The sequence below is a fragment of the Camelus ferus genome, chromosome 6, assembly GCF_009834535.1.
Source record: "Camelus ferus isolate YT-003-E chromosome 6, BCGSAC_Cfer_1.0, whole genome shotgun sequence".
In the NCBI taxonomy this organism is placed as follows: Eukaryota; Metazoa; Chordata; class Mammalia; order Artiodactyla; family Camelidae; genus Camelus; species Camelus ferus.
Genome location: NC_045701.1, coordinates 31551555 through 31568236, shown reverse-complemented (window position 1 = coordinate 31568236; position 16682 = coordinate 31551555). Strand labels below are relative to the sequence as shown.

The 16682-nt window shown below is 41.0% G+C and overlaps 1 protein-coding gene across 3 annotated transcripts in view; it reads left to right on the top strand.

The window, feature by feature from the left end:
* The first annotated feature begins 7200 nt into the window (after positions 1-7200).
* DAD1 (defender against cell death 1) overlaps positions 7201-16682 on the top strand; it is a 55872-nt gene continuing 46390 nt past the window's right edge. For 2 of the 3 annotated variants that reach the window (XM_032481662.1, XM_006175885.3), the window contains exons 1-2: positions 7201-7511; positions 13334-13508. In XM_032481662.1, the coding sequence (XP_032337553.1) occupies positions 7220-7511; positions 13334-13464 (423 nt within the window). In that variant the 5' untranslated portion in view covers positions 7201-7219 and the 3' untranslated portion in view covers positions 13465-13508. Of the gene's footprint in view, positions 7512-13333; positions 13509-13880; positions 14637-16682 lie in introns of those variants that run through there. The other variant, XM_014551667.2, reaches the window with a different exon arrangement.

Genomic DNA, 16682 nt, shown 5'->3' with positions numbered 1-16682 from the left:
CAGTTTTGCCTTTGCCGCTTATCCACTGCATGCTCGTGGGTAAGTTATTTAGCATCTCTCAATTTTCTTCCTCTGTCTTGTAAGGGTTAACAAAGATAATTCAAACATTTAGTGCATTTGTTTATGCCAAAAGTTATTATTATTATTATCATCACCACCACCACCGTCATCATTATTACTGAATACCTGTTAAAGCCAAGCATTATGTTAGGCACTAAGAATACTGATATCCAAAGGAAAGAGACAGGCTGCTCAAGGGAAACACAGGCTTTCTATCTGCTGCCATCCCAGGCTATTTGTCCTTTTCCAGAGCTGGAAACTGTATTTGGAGCTCAGCTCCAACCTCCCTTTTTCTGAGGTCTTTGCTGAACTCAGGGTCTAAAAGAGGCCTCCAATAACTCTATTACTTTCCTTTATTTTCTCAACACTTATCACCATCTTAAATTACTGTGTATATTTGTGTATTCATTTATTATTAGTTTCTTTCTATTAGGGCTTCCGTTTCCTGGAGGACTTGTTTGTTTTGCTCTCAGCTTTGCTGCCAGCCCCTAGGACAGTCAGTGTTTATTGGATAAAGAAATGAATGAAAAGTCCAGTGAGGAGGTTTAGGTGTGTAAACATTTACCTATAAAATAACATGCTAAGTGTTATGGGAAAGGGAATGTTGCCCGTCATTCCAGTAAACAAAGAACATAGCCTGCCATTCTGTTAAACAATGAACGTTGCCTGCCATCAAGCCATTAATCACTGCAGTCACCGGAGCATCCCCACCCCGCAGTGTGCCCCAGGGGAATTCAGGATGGAGAGAAACAGGAAACATTCTGTGCCCTGGATACCGGCCATAGATGGTTTTTATTTTTTTCCTGTTTTTTTTTAAATGGAGGTACCGGGGATAGAGCCCAGGATCTGGTGCATGCTAAGCACACACTCTACCACTGAGCTATGCCCTCTCCCTGGCCCTAGATGGTTAAGATGCATATTTAAGGAATAATTTCGATGAGCTCCAGACTTTTGCATCTTTCCATAGACAGAAAAGCACTAAGCACTAAAATCATGAACCTGAGATGTCTGTTGTGATTGGCAGTAATCTTTCCATATTCTACTATATATATAGTCAAATATATATCTATATTTTATATAGATATAAATATCTAAGCAAAAACTCCTATATATCCAGGCTCTTCCCTTCTCCCTTAGGAGCAGTTCCTCAGAGCTATCTGACAGGCTGTCTCTCAGGCTGTGGTACCCTAGTACTCGGTAAAGTCTCCAAGTAAAATTTAACTCTCAACTTTTAGGTTGTGCATTTTTCTGTGGTCGACAGTGTCGAGGCCTTTTGAGAACTGTACCATACAGAAAATTCCAGGCTCCATCACTCCAAGACAGGCAACACAATCTTCCTCTTTTCTGAAAAACTGTAAGATGTTGAACTTTATGAGGCCAAGATGACCTGGATGGAATTGATATTAGATCTCTCCCGACCTCAGCTCTTGAAGCCGTGCAGAGAAGCATGTGTATTTTGTTTCCCTGTGTGGCAAACCAGCTCTATAGTGGAGGTTGCTTTGAAGTAGAAAACTAGAATGTATGGGAAATGCCTTTTATAACCAAAGTTAATAAGTGTGGCCCTGTTACTAAACTGAACTTGGGTCTGTTAGCCTGCCATGCAGCAAAACTAATTTACTGACACTGGGTCGTGATGAAGGAAAGTGGAGTGGTTACTGCAGGGCCTAGAGGGGAATATGGGCAGCTCATGCTCAAAAGATCCAAAATCCCTGATGGCGTTCAGGCAAGGGCTTTTAAAGGCAACATCTGAGGTGAGGGTTGCAAGGGGCATAACTTTCTTTCTGATTGGTTGGTGATGCGGTAACAGGGTGGTGTTTCAGGAATCTTCATTATCAGCCTTCTGGGGTCTCTGTTTGTGCTCAGCATGTAGTCACCATCTTCCACCTGGATGGGGGGGGGGCCTTAATTCCTGCAGAACAACTCAAAGATATGCCTCAGATTGTTAGGTATATCCCTTGAAGTGGGACTAAAGCTCTGTTTTATCACTGAACTATTGTTTCTTGATTGCTTTTGCTTTGTTTCTGTATTCCTTCACCTCTCTAATTAGTGACTGGTTGACTCTGCTCTTTGGAACTCAGGGAGGGCCTAGGTGACCAAAGCCTTTTTCTACAAACAAGAAATGGGAGACACAGAGAGGCTTTTGTACCAGGGAGGGTCCCGCAGGGTCCTGCTTGGTTCCATCCCTAGAGCTGGGATATCTCAGAACAGAGTTGAGTCTGTTAGAATTATAGAGTAGAGGAGACTCTCAGTTCCTGCTCTAGACAGGCCTCTGGGGAGAAATATAAGATACTTGTTTGTCCTTATCTTCAAGATAAGGTACACTATGTGCAAGCATGAAAGAAAACATTTTTCTTCTACCTCCAACAGATGTGATTTTTACGAATGATTAAAGAACTAACATGGTCTTTATGGATGGAAACTAACTTTGACAAACCATCTTTCCTGTGCCGTAAATCGCATTAAATATTCCAGAAGTAGGTGGGACTGATAACATGATAGGTCAGGCCTGGCAGGGATAGATCATTCTTCGGTTTCAAATGGGTGTCATTGCTTTTTGAATGAACTACAAGTAACGTGCGTGACCCTTAAACATAGGAACTGAGTGCAACAGCTCTTCAGTTGTTCTCTCCAATATGATAGCCACTAGCCATACGTGGCTACTTAGTTTTAAATTAATAAAAATTAAAGCTGCTTAGTCACATTAGCAACATTTCAAGAGTTCAACAGCCACTGAGGTCTAGCGGCTACCATATTGGAAAGCACAGAGACGTTTTCATCATCACAGAGAATTCTGCTGGACAATGTTGCTCAAGCAGTGATGATTTCAGCCCCTGTTATGGAGAGTGTTCAGCCCTTGGAAAGGACAATATGGGAAACTCTCTCTTGGGTGCTAGGGAGGGAGCAAGGCTGAGGGGTTCCCTTTATGGGACTCTCAAAAACTAGGTGGAAAGGAAATCAGATAAAGGAGCCCGTAAAGTTGTTCTACTCCACCGGGGCCTGCAAGGACAGTTATGTTAGGATGAAGGGATACGGGCTTTTTGAAGCTATTTGCTGCTGTACTAGGACAATATCATACAAGGTCAGGGTCTTTTTTTTTTTTTTTTTTTTTTTTTTTTTGCTACACTAGGACAAAAGTTTAAAAAATGGAGCTGTTACATGCAATAGTAGAGAGAAGCAAAAGGAGGAATCTGAAGGAGAAGTGAAAATATAAGGAAAAGGAAGTAGAAAGAGACTCTTCTTTCCCATGCAGAGATTTTCCTTTTCTTTGGAGGATTTGTGTTTCTTCTGATAGAGTGTCATTTCTTACCGGAGAGAGGCGCACTGTAAAATCATTGCCTTTGCTTATAAGGGGAACTTCTCGCTCCTCCACTTTTCCATTGTTTTATGATGTTTATGTTGAAGGGTAGCAGAATATGCCACCCCAAAATATGCCACATTAGCATAAGGATTACTTTGAGCTGAAGGCAATTGAGAAGAAGCAACACAGGAAAAGCCCTCTGCCTTCCCTCTATTTGCCTAAAAGCAGGACAGAAAGATGTCCCCTCACCCCATACCAGGAAGGACAGAAGACCTCTAGATCCAGATCAGCCAAGAGATGGCGCTGGAGGAATCTACATAACTTTATGAACTAGCCCTTATTTTTCATTGATTTTCATATATTTCCCTTCTCACAACTTGCCGTCCTAGAAACTCAAAGTTCTTTTCCCCTGTCTTGTGACTTCTCTAAAAATTTATCGCTTTTTTTGTTCAGATAATGTTGTCAAAAACAAGACAACTGGCCCAAAATGGAGTCACTTGTGCTAAGCTAATTATAGTCTCAGCTCTTCCAGAAATGGAATCTTAAACCAGTCAATCAGAGATTGCTTAATCAGTACTAGTTAGGTCATCTGCCTGATAGACCCCTGCCATCCCCTAAGGGAAAGTAACCTTGCCATAAGCAATCTGCTTTTTCATCTAGTATAATTTCCTGTTCCCTCTCCCTTCTGCCTATAGAAGTCTCTTATTTTGCATAGCTCCTCAGAGCACCTTTCTGTTGGTTGGATGCTGCCCAATTCATGAATTGTTGAATAAAGCCAATAAGATCTTTAAATTTTACTCAGTCGAATTTTGCTTTTTAACATTATATAAGCCCAAATTCTAACCATCCTTCTGAGTTACTCATGACTGAGTACTCCCATGTGCATGTGTGATGCATATGTTAATAAACTTCTGTTTATTTTTCTCTTGTTAATCTGTCCTTTATGAGTTCTAATTTACAGGGCCAATGAACCTAAGAGGAGAAGAGAGAAACAATTTTCCTTCTCCAACCGTGTTTTAGTAATAAAATGCCTCAGGTCTACACTGAGTTTAGCTTCAACTTATAAGTTTGATTTGCCCTCTGAGAGCCACTTGAGTTGAAGTACCTCTGGTATCCAATATTTTGCATGCCCCAATATTGGGGATTTGTGGTTTGCCCAACCTGTAATTATTCAGAGAAATAGGGGAAGCAGGCATAGAAATTACCAGGATTCATGATAGTTAATAAGAGCAAATATTTACTGAACATTTACTGTGTGTTAAGTACCATGTTAAGTGCTTAATGTTAACATTATTTCATTTAATCCCTCAACCTGCCAACTAAAGAATGTCACCCCTGCCATCTGGATCTAAAAGGATTGAATTGTTTGCCACTGGTCGCTGACCTTCAACACACCCTGAAAGGAGTTGAGGATGGAGATCAGGAATGAGATACTCTGTGCTCTGGGAAAACTGGCAGAACAAGCCTTCAGGTAGATATTTTCAGCAGAAAATTCTATGAATCCAATTTCTTGGGTCTACTCATATTTAGAAAAGCACTAAACTCATTAACTAAGATAGCTGCGCCCTGTGACTAGCAGTAACCCTTTACCGAGACGTGTGCTTGATTGCATGTACTCCTCTTCTCCAAAATCACATACATGCTGACTTCCTCCCTTACCTCTTAGGAGCAGTTCATCAGAGCTGAGAGGCTGTCTCCTGGGCTATAGTCTTCAATAAGTACCCCCCAAAACTGAAACTCACAGCTCTCATGGTGTGTGTTTTTATTTCAGTCAACAACACAGTGGTCCAGGTACTGTTATTTCCATTTTATAGAAAAGGAAAATGAGGCTGTCAGACTAACTAACTTGTCCTGGATTAGATAACTAGGAAACAGCAGAAACAAGGTTCAAACCCAGGACTGTCTGACTCAAGAGCCTGCACTCTTGTCTGGACATGACTTTTTATATATTTTAATATGCTGGTTGAAACTATTGAAACCAACGCTAGTATTAGCAATCTCCCATTGACAGATCAGTCAAAAAATGTTTCAGTGATTACAGAGTCATAAACTGAACACAGAACAAGACCTCTCTTGCTGTTTTAAGTAGTTCAGAAAGCTTTAGTTCATTATATTGGTGTTTGGCTTTGCAGGTCTCAGAAAAGGATGCATTCAGTAAGTGAATTTATGTTTTTTTATCTCTTCTGCTTTTCTCTTTTGGGAGTTCCTGTGGAGTTGCTAATGATGACAGTTGACATGGATCAAAGGCAGACAAAACATAAGGGAGAGACTACTGGAAGGAGTCTGGCTGATTGAATAGAAACTCCCTAAGGAATCCGCTCCTAAATGATTGAAAAGCATCAGCCTAGCCTTTAAACTGTGAAGTTGAATATTGGCGAGGAAGCTACCCTTCTACTTGCTGATGAGGCCAGGAGAAAGGTTCAACTTATCAGAGAAACTGACATCTCTTGTCTTATTATATTGAAATAGGAACTGGCCTGGTTATCCATTTTTTTCCCCCGCAGCAACATAAGAGAGTTTAGACTGAAGGTAAGTTCTGTGCAAGTCTCCGTGGATGTGAATATGAATATATCTTTTCAAACAGGTTGTAAAGCTTTCTGAGGATATGGATTATTTCTTTTCTTTCTAGAACTAAGCAAGCTTTCACTTACGACTGATAACCAGTACATTTGTTGATGCTGATTTGGTTCTACCTTAAACACAAATAGAATGTGAAAATGAAGGAAAGTTGTCGTTCACTTGTATTATAGGAATTTACTGAGTACCTAGGATAGCTCAAATTATTAGTAAGCTGAAAACGCACTTGGTTATGTGCCACTTGTAGCTGCAAATGAGATGAACTAGGTCTGGAAAGTCAGATTCATGTGAAACTAAAAGCGTAGCAAAAGCCAGAAATGAAGGTAGACCTTATTTTTCAAAAAAGTTAAAACGCCAAATATAAATAGTTAATACCACTTATTAAAATTTAAAACCTCAAACCTTCAGCTTTCTCTGCAGAATAAGTTGAAGGCGGTAGGGTTTGACCCAGGCACTAGGCAATGATGCTCTTAAAGGCGTTTCAGCGTTGACATCCTGGGATATTACAGTGGAGTAGGAGGCTGCCAAACTTGATCATATATCCTACGCACGTTAATCGACTTTCTCCACACCCTCCTCCCCGTGGCGCCCCCCGCCCCGCAATCTTTTCACGCTCTTTAAAGGCTATTTAGCAAAACGTGGGCCTAAGGAGGCGCCTGCTGAATGAACGAACACCTGCAGTGTTCTACCGTGCTTTTTGGTAGATCCCAAATCCAGTTCAGGACCTGGTAGAGGTCAAGCTTCCCTACTCTGCCCCGCACTTTCCTCTTCCAAGAACGAGGTCTAAGCTGGTGCCTGCGTAGTGACTGGCCGCGGGGGTTCTCACTGCGGGGCAACTTGTCTTGCTCTAATGATCTGGGACAGGCATCCGCAGTTAGCTCCCTTAACAGAATTAGGGCCGAGTGGGCTCTGAACGCGGGAGCGCCAGACACTGCCTTAAAGCAGATCCAAATAGTCAATCTTTGAGGACTCAGGTGGACAAAAAAAGGACCAGAGCCCTCGCGGTCCGCAGAAAAACTTCTCCCCGCCTTCCTCCCACACTATCTCGTTGCTACAGCAACTGTGGGCGTCACCAACCAGAAGGCGGAAATAGGGCAAAAAGAGTACACGTCTCCAGTCCAGGGACAGAGCCATTGCGCAGGCGCATTAGCTTTTTCTGGCTGTAGTTCTCAGCGCGCAGATGTATTCTGCGACTGCGCATCAGTTGTTTCACGCCTTGCCGGGCCTGTACGCTTGCGCAAAGTGGCAAATCGGGGAGAGCGCAGCTGGGCTATAGAGGTGCGCATGCGCCAACGTCACATCCGGTGTGGTGGTCGGGTCCGCCAGGAGTCTGGGGACGCCCGCCGGAGTTTGGAGCGTTTAGCCATGTCGGCGTCGGTATTGTCGGTCATCTCGCGGTTCCTAGAAGAGTACTTGAGCTCCACTCCTCAGCGTCTGAAGTTGTTGGACGCCTACCTCCTGTATATATTACTGACCGGGGCGCTGCAATTCGGTTATTGTCTCCTCGTGGGGACCTTCCCCTTCAACTCTTTCCTCTCGGGCTTCATCTCTTGTGTGGGGAGCTTCATCCTAGCGGGTAATGATTCTATAAGTAATCTCAGTAATAATGTGTTACTTTGATGCACTGCTTTTATTCCCACAGTACTCGTCTGTGTTTATCAGACCGCCTCGTGATGAGAGGATCCTGTATTGCCTTCTTGTGAATGGGGAAATGGAGGCTCAGAAAGGTTTGTCAGGACTATACCAAAGAGCCACCGAGGAGCTGGAAGTAAATCTAGAAACCACCTTAATGCTGCTGCTCAACCTGGTGATGCAGTTCACTTTGTTTTGTCCAGGGACAACTCCATTCCAACTTTCACTTAACTTCTTTTTAAAATTTTACTTATTTTTTAGTGAACTGTAGTTTATTTACAATGTTAGTTTCAGGTGTACAGCAAAGAGATTGAGTTACACGTACACACACACATGTATTTTCAGATTCTTTTCCATTATGGCTTATTACGAGAAATTGAATATAGTTTCCTGGACTACACAGTAGGTCCTGTTGTTTCTCTGTTTTATGTATTGTAATGTGTATCTGTTAATCCAAAACTCCTATTTTATCCCTTCCTCCCAACTTTCACTTAGCTTTAACACAACCTTAAAGTTGATAGACTTAAAATGGACCCACTCTGAAGTTATTTCACTATGCTGAGCTTAGTTTTCATTCACATAGTTCTATTTGAGCTTTATTATTCTTTCTGATTTACAGCAAATTTGTTACCTTGTAGACTGCCATATGTAATGAGAACTGGCTATCTCCATAAATTCTTGCCAAAATCTGACCATTCTTCCTCTACAGGGATTCAGTGAATACTGAGCCCAGGCTTGGCCCAGGGAGTGTTAGCCAGTACAATTTATAGGTGCCTGTACCCCATGAACCTTTCCAGTCACTGGTATCTCCTGCTCCATGTCTTGAAGAACATGCTACAATTCGCGGTTTTTCTTTTTTTCATCATAAGGTTGTCAACTATATTTTGAATCTAATACAGGGTAAAATATGGTAAAAGCTTTGAGGATACATCTGTATGTTCCTTGTATTCAACGAGTTTATACAGTGTAATTGGGGCACAGACAATACAACATTAGAATTGTGTGGAGACTTCATTTACAGTGGAGATTTAATTACAGCTTAAAGTTGTCAATCTATAGGATTTTTTTACACATTCAGATGGCTGGTTCAGACTCATGCCAGAGATACTCTGCCGTCTCTGTTTCTTAGAACTTAAAATAAGCCTAAGGACATGTGTGCCAGCTTGATCTGGAGTTGCAGAGGTAGCCTGTATCATCTTTGAATTTTGTCTGAGATGATCAGGACCTGGTTCTCTGTGGCACTATCCTGGCCTGTAGGAGTTTATATGTTATCATCATCAGATACATCAGAGACATCACTCTCCTTGCTCTAGACTCCCCCTTCCTCCCTACAAATTCTGTTTATGACCAGGAATTTTATTAGACAGGAGAAGGAATCTTGAGAATGTCTGATTTTGTTTTCTAGATCTGGAAAAGTAGGAATAGGGTGGGGCCTAAAAACTGATTTAAAAAAAGCCTTCTCTCTGCTGAAGTCACCCTGGCTTCATAAGTTTCTAGGGCTAAGAATGACTTCTCAGGGCTATATGGAAGGGTGTGGTTTGCAGAAGAGTGGTGTGGACTAGAGCTATAGATGATTGGTGTGGTAAAAGTCAGAAGATTTTTTTGAGCAGATGGTTTTTCCTTATGCCAAGTGTTGTTTTTGAGGCTAAAATTGAATTGGCAGACTCCCTTCTCTCCTCTGATGGCTTGTCCTTGAAGAGAATGCCTAGTGAAAGGGCCCTTTAATAGTGGAGTCCTTATGGGGGAATCAAGATTTCTGTAGCTGTTAGACAACAGGTCATTGGGCCAGAGAAATGTAAGTTGCTTCAAGAAAAGAAGAGATTCATGACAACTCATAGTTGCCCTGGAAGGGTATCATTTGCACATCTTTCCACAGCCTTGACCTTACTAAGTCCACCGCTGCCATTCGTTAGCCCAAATCCTCAACTGGATACATGTTTTAATGGGAAATTAGAAATTTCGAGTTTATCCTTTGTTCTATTTGTTGAGAAGGGGAAGCTTGTACCTGTTTCTGGTGCTGCGGTTTCTAACTTCCCTATGGGAAGAGAAAGGAAGAGGCCAGTTTGGCTGAGAAAGGGAATTGTAGGAGATTACGTTGAAGGATTAGTAGTGCTGGATGCTAGAGCTTTGAGTGCCAGGCCAAGGAATTTTATCCTGTAGGTAATAGGAATGCATCTAAGGACCTTTCTTCCTTCCTTTCTTTCTTTCTTTCTTTCTTTCTTTCTTTCTTTCTTTCTTTCTTTCTTTTTTTTTTTTTTTTTTTAAAGATTTGAGTAAAAGAGAGATTTAAAATTGGTGCTAGTGTGTAGGATGAATTGGAGGGAAAAGTTTTAAAAGTCTGGTTCCCTTAGTTTCTTTTTGGTAGTCTGATCTCTTGCATTCCTTCTGCATGTGTTATATGCATATGCTCTTTAGAAATTAATCATTACATTGTAAATCAATATAGAATGCTACCACATTTTCTAAAGAGCCTGGTGTTATTTGGGTCCAATGAAAATGTGGTTTTCTATTTCTTCATGACTGGGAGACTTACCCATGGTTTCAGGAAGGAGCCAGAGGCAGAAAATTGCTATTGAGAAATCTTTTTTTTTTCCTCCCTTGATCAACATTTTATATTTTAAAGCCAATAGGCTTTCAAAGGGCTTGAGAGGTAGAATATTTTTCTTCCAGACAGATTTCATGCATCCTCAGCAGCTGACTGTGTATCTTGTGGTTAGACATCTCTAGAGGAGGACATCTGTCCCCTTTTTAGGGTTGCCTCCCTGTGCTGGCACCCCTCATAGTTTCCTTTTTACCTCACTGGAATCCCTCTTTTTGCTCATTCAGAGTGCTGTTTAGGAGGGATAAGTGGAAAACATTGACTGTCCTTAAAATAAGTCTTTGATCTTGAAATTTGCTTTTAAGTCATTTCACAACTTTGGTTTGCTCTGTTTTCTAATCTATATGAAATAATTGTGGATTAAAAATTAGTTTTATTCCTCCAGTTTACAAATCCAAAAACACTTTGAATTTGAAAGGTGAGGAGGCCTAATTCAGAGTGTTTTTTTTTTGTTTTTCTCTCATGTGAGCTCTTAGGCTGTGTGGACTGGGGTCCAGCATTTCTTTGGGAATTATCTGTTGAATTTCTGGGCCCATAACTGTTATCCTAAGAGATTGGAGGTTTGTCAGCCTTATGCCTAAGAGCCCTGTTTCTCAGTCTCTTTCATTTCCATTGCTACCTCTTCATCCTCTGTCACTCAGGCGCTCAGTATCTCTCATCTAGACTACCGTAATCTTCCTTATTGATCTCCCAGCCTCTGGTCTCCCTCCCTCCAGTCCCTCTTTCACTGTGTCTGCAGGTTTGATTTGACTTGCAAATGTGATTGTGCCACTCCCCACATAAAATTTGTCTGTGGTTCCCAGAGAAAAATTAAAAAATTTTTTCATGGCATAGAGGCTCTTTCATCATCTGGTCCCAGCCATATCTCCAGCTTCATCTCTTGCCTCAGCATCCTCTGTGCTTTGTATTCCAGCATTATTGAGTTACTTGTTATTCCCTGAACGTGCTGTGATGTCTTAAGCTATTTTATCTGTATTCAACTGCCTGGAAAAGTCCTTCACCTCCTAGACATCTCAGCTCAAGTGCTGCTTCCCTTTGGAACCCTTCCCTGGCTCTTAAGATTTAGGTCTTTCCCCTGTGTTCCTGTTTCACTACCCAGAACTGGTTTAGTGCTCTTTTCATCTCTGCATCCTCTGTACTTAACACTGTATGTAAAATTGTGAGCATGCCTGTAATAATTTAAGGAATATTGAGCAACTATCTGCCCGGTTCTCTGCCAAGGAACTGAGGATTCAACTGTGAAACACACAGACATGGTCTCCGCTCCCACAGAGTTTATAATCTAGTGGGAAATGCAGACAAGTAAACATGGATATAGTGCTGTGATGAAGAAGTACTGGCAACAATAGGAGCACAGATAGGCACTCAGTGGAACCTGTCAGTGGTTCCGTAATACTTCCCTAATATGTTTGCTTTTCCAAAATAATGCTTCATAATTTCTCTCTTCACTCTTGTGTATTTCCTCCTTTCCTTTATTCTCAGCACAGTGTTTCAGTTGTACATGTACCATACCATAAACAGGTACAAGCTTTCCCTTCCCAACAAGCAGAACAAGGGATAAACTCCAAATTTCAAATTCCCCATTAAAACCGGTGTCCAGTTGAGGACAGTGGTGGATATATTACCTGTCAACCAATAGAGAATTCATCTCATTCTTTTGAATAATTGCATGGGATTTCATGGCATGCCTGTAGTGTAATTTATTTAAATAAGCCCCTTGATGACATTGGACTGTTCTCACTTTTTTTTAACTTTACAAATGTGCTGTTAGAATGTCTTTGTTCTGTAAGATAAATTCCTTCATCAAAGGTAAAAACATTTTAAATATTAATAGATATTGCCAGCTGCTCTTCCAAATGGATGAACCAATATATACTCTCCACAGCAGGATTTTAATTGGTCACCCTTGCTTCAGTCAGTGTCCTTCATATTTTGAAGGGTCCAGGTGCCTCTGATGCTTCAGTATCTGCATGTCTAAGTATAATGAAAACTGTTGCCATGGTGATGGACTCTGGAGAAGTGGTCTGGTAGTTTTCTGACCTTTGGGTTTGATCTCAGTTCATTGCTTTTTTTTGGATAGTGATAGAATGGATGCTAGCTTGAAGCAAATTTGGGTTTTCTTAAGTACTGTAATCATTTGTCACAGGCATAAAGATATTTTGGAAAAGTGTATTCCTGGAGCTTCCTATTCACATCAAATGGTGACTGTGGCTACTGTTGAGGTTAGAATCTTCCAGGGTGTAGAATGTGGCAGTGGAGAGTTCTCTGTCAGAGTTCTATAACTGGTCTCTTGCCTAAATTTTTGAGACAAGCAGCTGCTAAAACATTGAGATCAAAGATTATCTACAACTGTGAGGTCCTCATGGTTAAACATCTTTGCTATCTAACACTATACACATCCTGTTGCAAATAATTCACAATTTTATAACTTTTGGTCATTCAGACTAGTGCCTTTGTTACTGCCTCAACTACATCCTGATTTAAGTATAATTATAAACTTAAATCAGGAGACAAAAGGGTTCTGAAGATTTTTTTGGTTATATATATATATATATATATATATATATGCCTTCGGGTTTTAGCCTAACTCTGAGAAGTCATATTGTTCCCTTTAACAATTAACAGCATAAAATTTATGTGAACAACTTGACAAATTTTAAAATTCATCCTTTTAGCCACCTACCACCCAGATCGAGAACATTACCAGCATCCTAGAGGCCTCTTGTCTATCTTCCCAGTCATTCGTCCTCCCGTGAAAGATAAAGACCATCATCCTGACTCGTATTACCGTAGATTGGTTTTGCCAATTTTAAGCTTTATGTAAATAGAATCATACAGCAAGTATTTTTTTGCAACTGGATTGTGTTGTGTTCCTCGACATTGTATTTGTGGAATTCATCCAGTTGTGAAGTTCCTTTTCATTTCATTACTATATAGTATTCTGTTGCATGAGGATGCCATGATTTACCCATTTTACTGTTGATGGACATTAGGTTGTTGCCAGGTGGGGGCTGTCATGGGTATCATTCCTGTAACTGCCTTTTGATGGACTTGTGTGTCATTTCTGTTGGAATAGAACTGTTGGTTCATAGAGTATGTGTATGTTCATTAGTCATACTTGTTTCATACTTTTTGATAGTCATTTTTGTGTTTTGTTTCTTGTACAGTTTGTCTGAGAATACAAATCAACCCACAGAACAAAGCGGATTTCCAAGGCATCTCCCCGGAGCGCGCCTTTGCTGATTTTCTGTTTGCCAGCACCATCCTGCACCTTGTTGTCATGAACTTCGTTGGCTGAATCATTCCCGTTTACTTAATTGAGGAGTGGGAGACTAGAAAAATGTAAGTGATGATCATAGCCCTTGTCCCATAATGTTGATTTTAGGAATAGAAATTGAATGGGTTTTGATCATGGTTGGCAGGGTTCCCATATTGCTGATAAGACATTTGCAGAATTTTCCATATCCGCCTGCAGAGTATGCATTAATATCATCCTGATTCATCAGTGTTGCCACTCTGGGTCATTGCCTTCTCTAGTCACTGTTCTGCAAATCATTAAGATAACAGAAAATGAGAGTTTGCTTGTAACTAATACATTAATTTCTGCACCAGTAACTCCATGAAAATAACTCCGAGATCTTGGAAGAGACATAAATTGTAGGTTTTGCTTTTAGATTTGCTTTGTAATTTTTTTTTTTTTAATTTTGATCTCAGAGGACTTGAAATGCTGGGCCGTTGTCCACGAAGTACCTAGTATAGTGCTTACACCTGAGTGACATCCAGTGTCTGCTGAGTGGTGATGATAGCTGTTTGCTAATGTATGTGCTAAGTTAAAAATAAATGGAAAAATTGGACCAGCTTGGGAGAACTCTTTAAAATATAGGATGAGATACCATTTGACTCATTTTCCAGTCTTCCTTTTTTAGCAATAGAGCTCTTTTTTTCTAGGTAAACTCATACAGAATCTCAGTATATAAAACAGCAGTGGGCCAGAGTTGTTTTGACTGACAAAAATTGAAAAGCCCTCTTTACTTGGGTTCTTGATGCGTGGTATGGCCTCTTCTCCATCCTTCCCTCCTAAGCAGAATCCTGAAGCTCTGAGAATTGCATGACTAAAGATCAACAAACTGTATGTCAACACTTATTTTATATGTAAGAAAACAGAGGTCCAGAGCAGTCCAGCGGCTTTCCCCAGCCAAGTGGCTGCAGGGTAGCGCATTAGTCCAGCGGTGCTCTTGGCCCAGTGCTTTTCCGGGATCCCGTGTAGCTTCCTGATGAGTGAATGCACTCTATTCTTTGCCTTTCCACTACAAAATTGTATGTTGCAATTACTGGGGTAGAGAAAAGAGAACCTTAGGCAACGTTATCCTGTTAGGGGGAAGAATATCCCAGGACCAATCTCTTTCTATCACTACTTGGAAGGCTGTCATTTTTGTACTAATCAGAAATCTAATAAAAGAGTTAGAGCAACCATGGACAAGGTGAATGCAATAAAGTGACAATGAGTGTACTTCAGTTTCTGGCATGAATTAATCAGCTACTTTATATATTACACAGATCGTTTCCATTATTGATATTGCCTCAGAAACAGTTCTGTTAGTTCAGATAAGGTTTCATTTTTGGCAGTGGTAAGTTGACAGAGATGGTTTATATCAGTGAAAAAGTTTGAGAACCACTTCTTTCTACTGTCCTAATACAATTGAACTCTTTGGAGACCTGATCGGGACTCCCCCATGTGCCAGTCAATGCCTCAATGCTGGGAGTACAAAGAAAAGTAAAATGTGGCTCCTACCTTCAAGAAGTGAACAGTCTAGAAGGGGAGAAGGCATGTAAACACAGCAGCAAGAGCCACATGCAAGACCTGAGCAAAGCGCTGTGGGAGTCCAGAGGAGGGAGCCGCGGTGCCATCTGGAAGCAGAAGCCACAGATGGGGTGTCTGACCAATGACAGTTCTTGAGGACAATTAGAAAACTCATCCACCAACATTGACCTTCGCTGACCTGAAAACATCATGAGTAACCCTTGGGCTCTGACAGCAGCCTTGCTGGAAAGGTCATTAGCCTCCTGACCTCCTTACACTCCATTTCTCTGCTTGCTATTTCTAGATGAGTCATGGTGTATGCTTTAAGGAGACGGTAGAGCAAACAGTTCCAGGGTGTTCTCTAGGATCAGGGAGATACCAAATCATGAAAAATTATTTTCTAGGACTGTCGTGATTGGAGGAGGACTCTGCTGCAGAGAGCTTAGTGTTTCAAAATTATGACAAAAACAGAGACAAAAAAGCAGGCTCAGCAGAAACTGCAAACTGCAGACCATGTTAACGACCTTGGGCCACCTGTTCAGCTGGGAATTATGGGCCCCGGGTCTAGCAGAGTCTTCCAGTCCGAGGCTGCAGTGTTAAATCATTCTATAGACAGTGTACTCAGAGAAATTCTTCTGGTGGCGGGGGACCCGCCTAGGGGGATTTTCACAGGCATCCGTCATTTGACACGTACTATACCATCCTGCTCTCAGTTGGCCCTTTTTATGTGCTGCTAACTCAGTTCTGTGTGCAGTGTGCTAAAACACTTTTAAAATCGTTTTCAATATTTATATCAACTCAGATGGCAGAACAAAACACATTCTCCGTATTTGCCAAGTGTGTTGAGAGTCGAGTATAAAAAGAATAAACGTCTGTAGTGTACGGCACTTCCATGAATTTGGGGGTGACATTTAAAACCAGCAGCTACTCTGAAAAAGGGAGATCTAAAGAAAATGGCATTGGGTTAAAGAAATTTATTCAAGGAGAAGGAAGGAAGTTAACAGATAGTGAGGGCTCTCTGTGGGCCAGGCTTTAAGTGCTTCTCCTGTGTCTGATTTTCAAAACAACCGCATGAGGATAGTCTTGCTAATTCCATTTACAGACGAGAAACAGAGAGCCTTGTGGGAAATCTTATGTCTAATAATCCAGTCTGATGTCAAAGAAAAAATTTTAATATCTTTTTGCTTAAAGTTGCTTATTATAAAGTATTTGACAATTGCACAGTTAAAGAAGTATGTTTAAAAAGTTACCACAGTCCTTTCCTTTATTACTTTCTTTGCTTATATTATGACACTTTAAAAAATACAAAAAAGTACAGAGAATAATATAACAAACACCCTCCTGTATCCACCACCTGAAATGTACTGGTTTTGAAGAGATTAAACACTTTATAGATTGAGCTGATGTTCTTTTGAGTCCCTCTCCAGTCCCAGATCTGGAAAGGCTTGAAATTCACAGCAGTTTTGTTTGGCAAGGACTAATGTCAAACCTAGATCTGTTAACACGATCTTTTCCACGCTTCAGACTTCTGCAGTCTCCTGAAAACATGCCCAAAGATGGCCGTGTGAGAAACCTGTGGTAAAAGCTGTCCGGTTGGCAGCACTGCTTGGAGGGTGGCTATCCCGGTGGTCAAGTAGACACATCATATTGTTTTAGATGATCATAAAAATGAAAATGCAAAAGTGAAAAATGCTCCTAGTGAGCTTCTGAGTCGG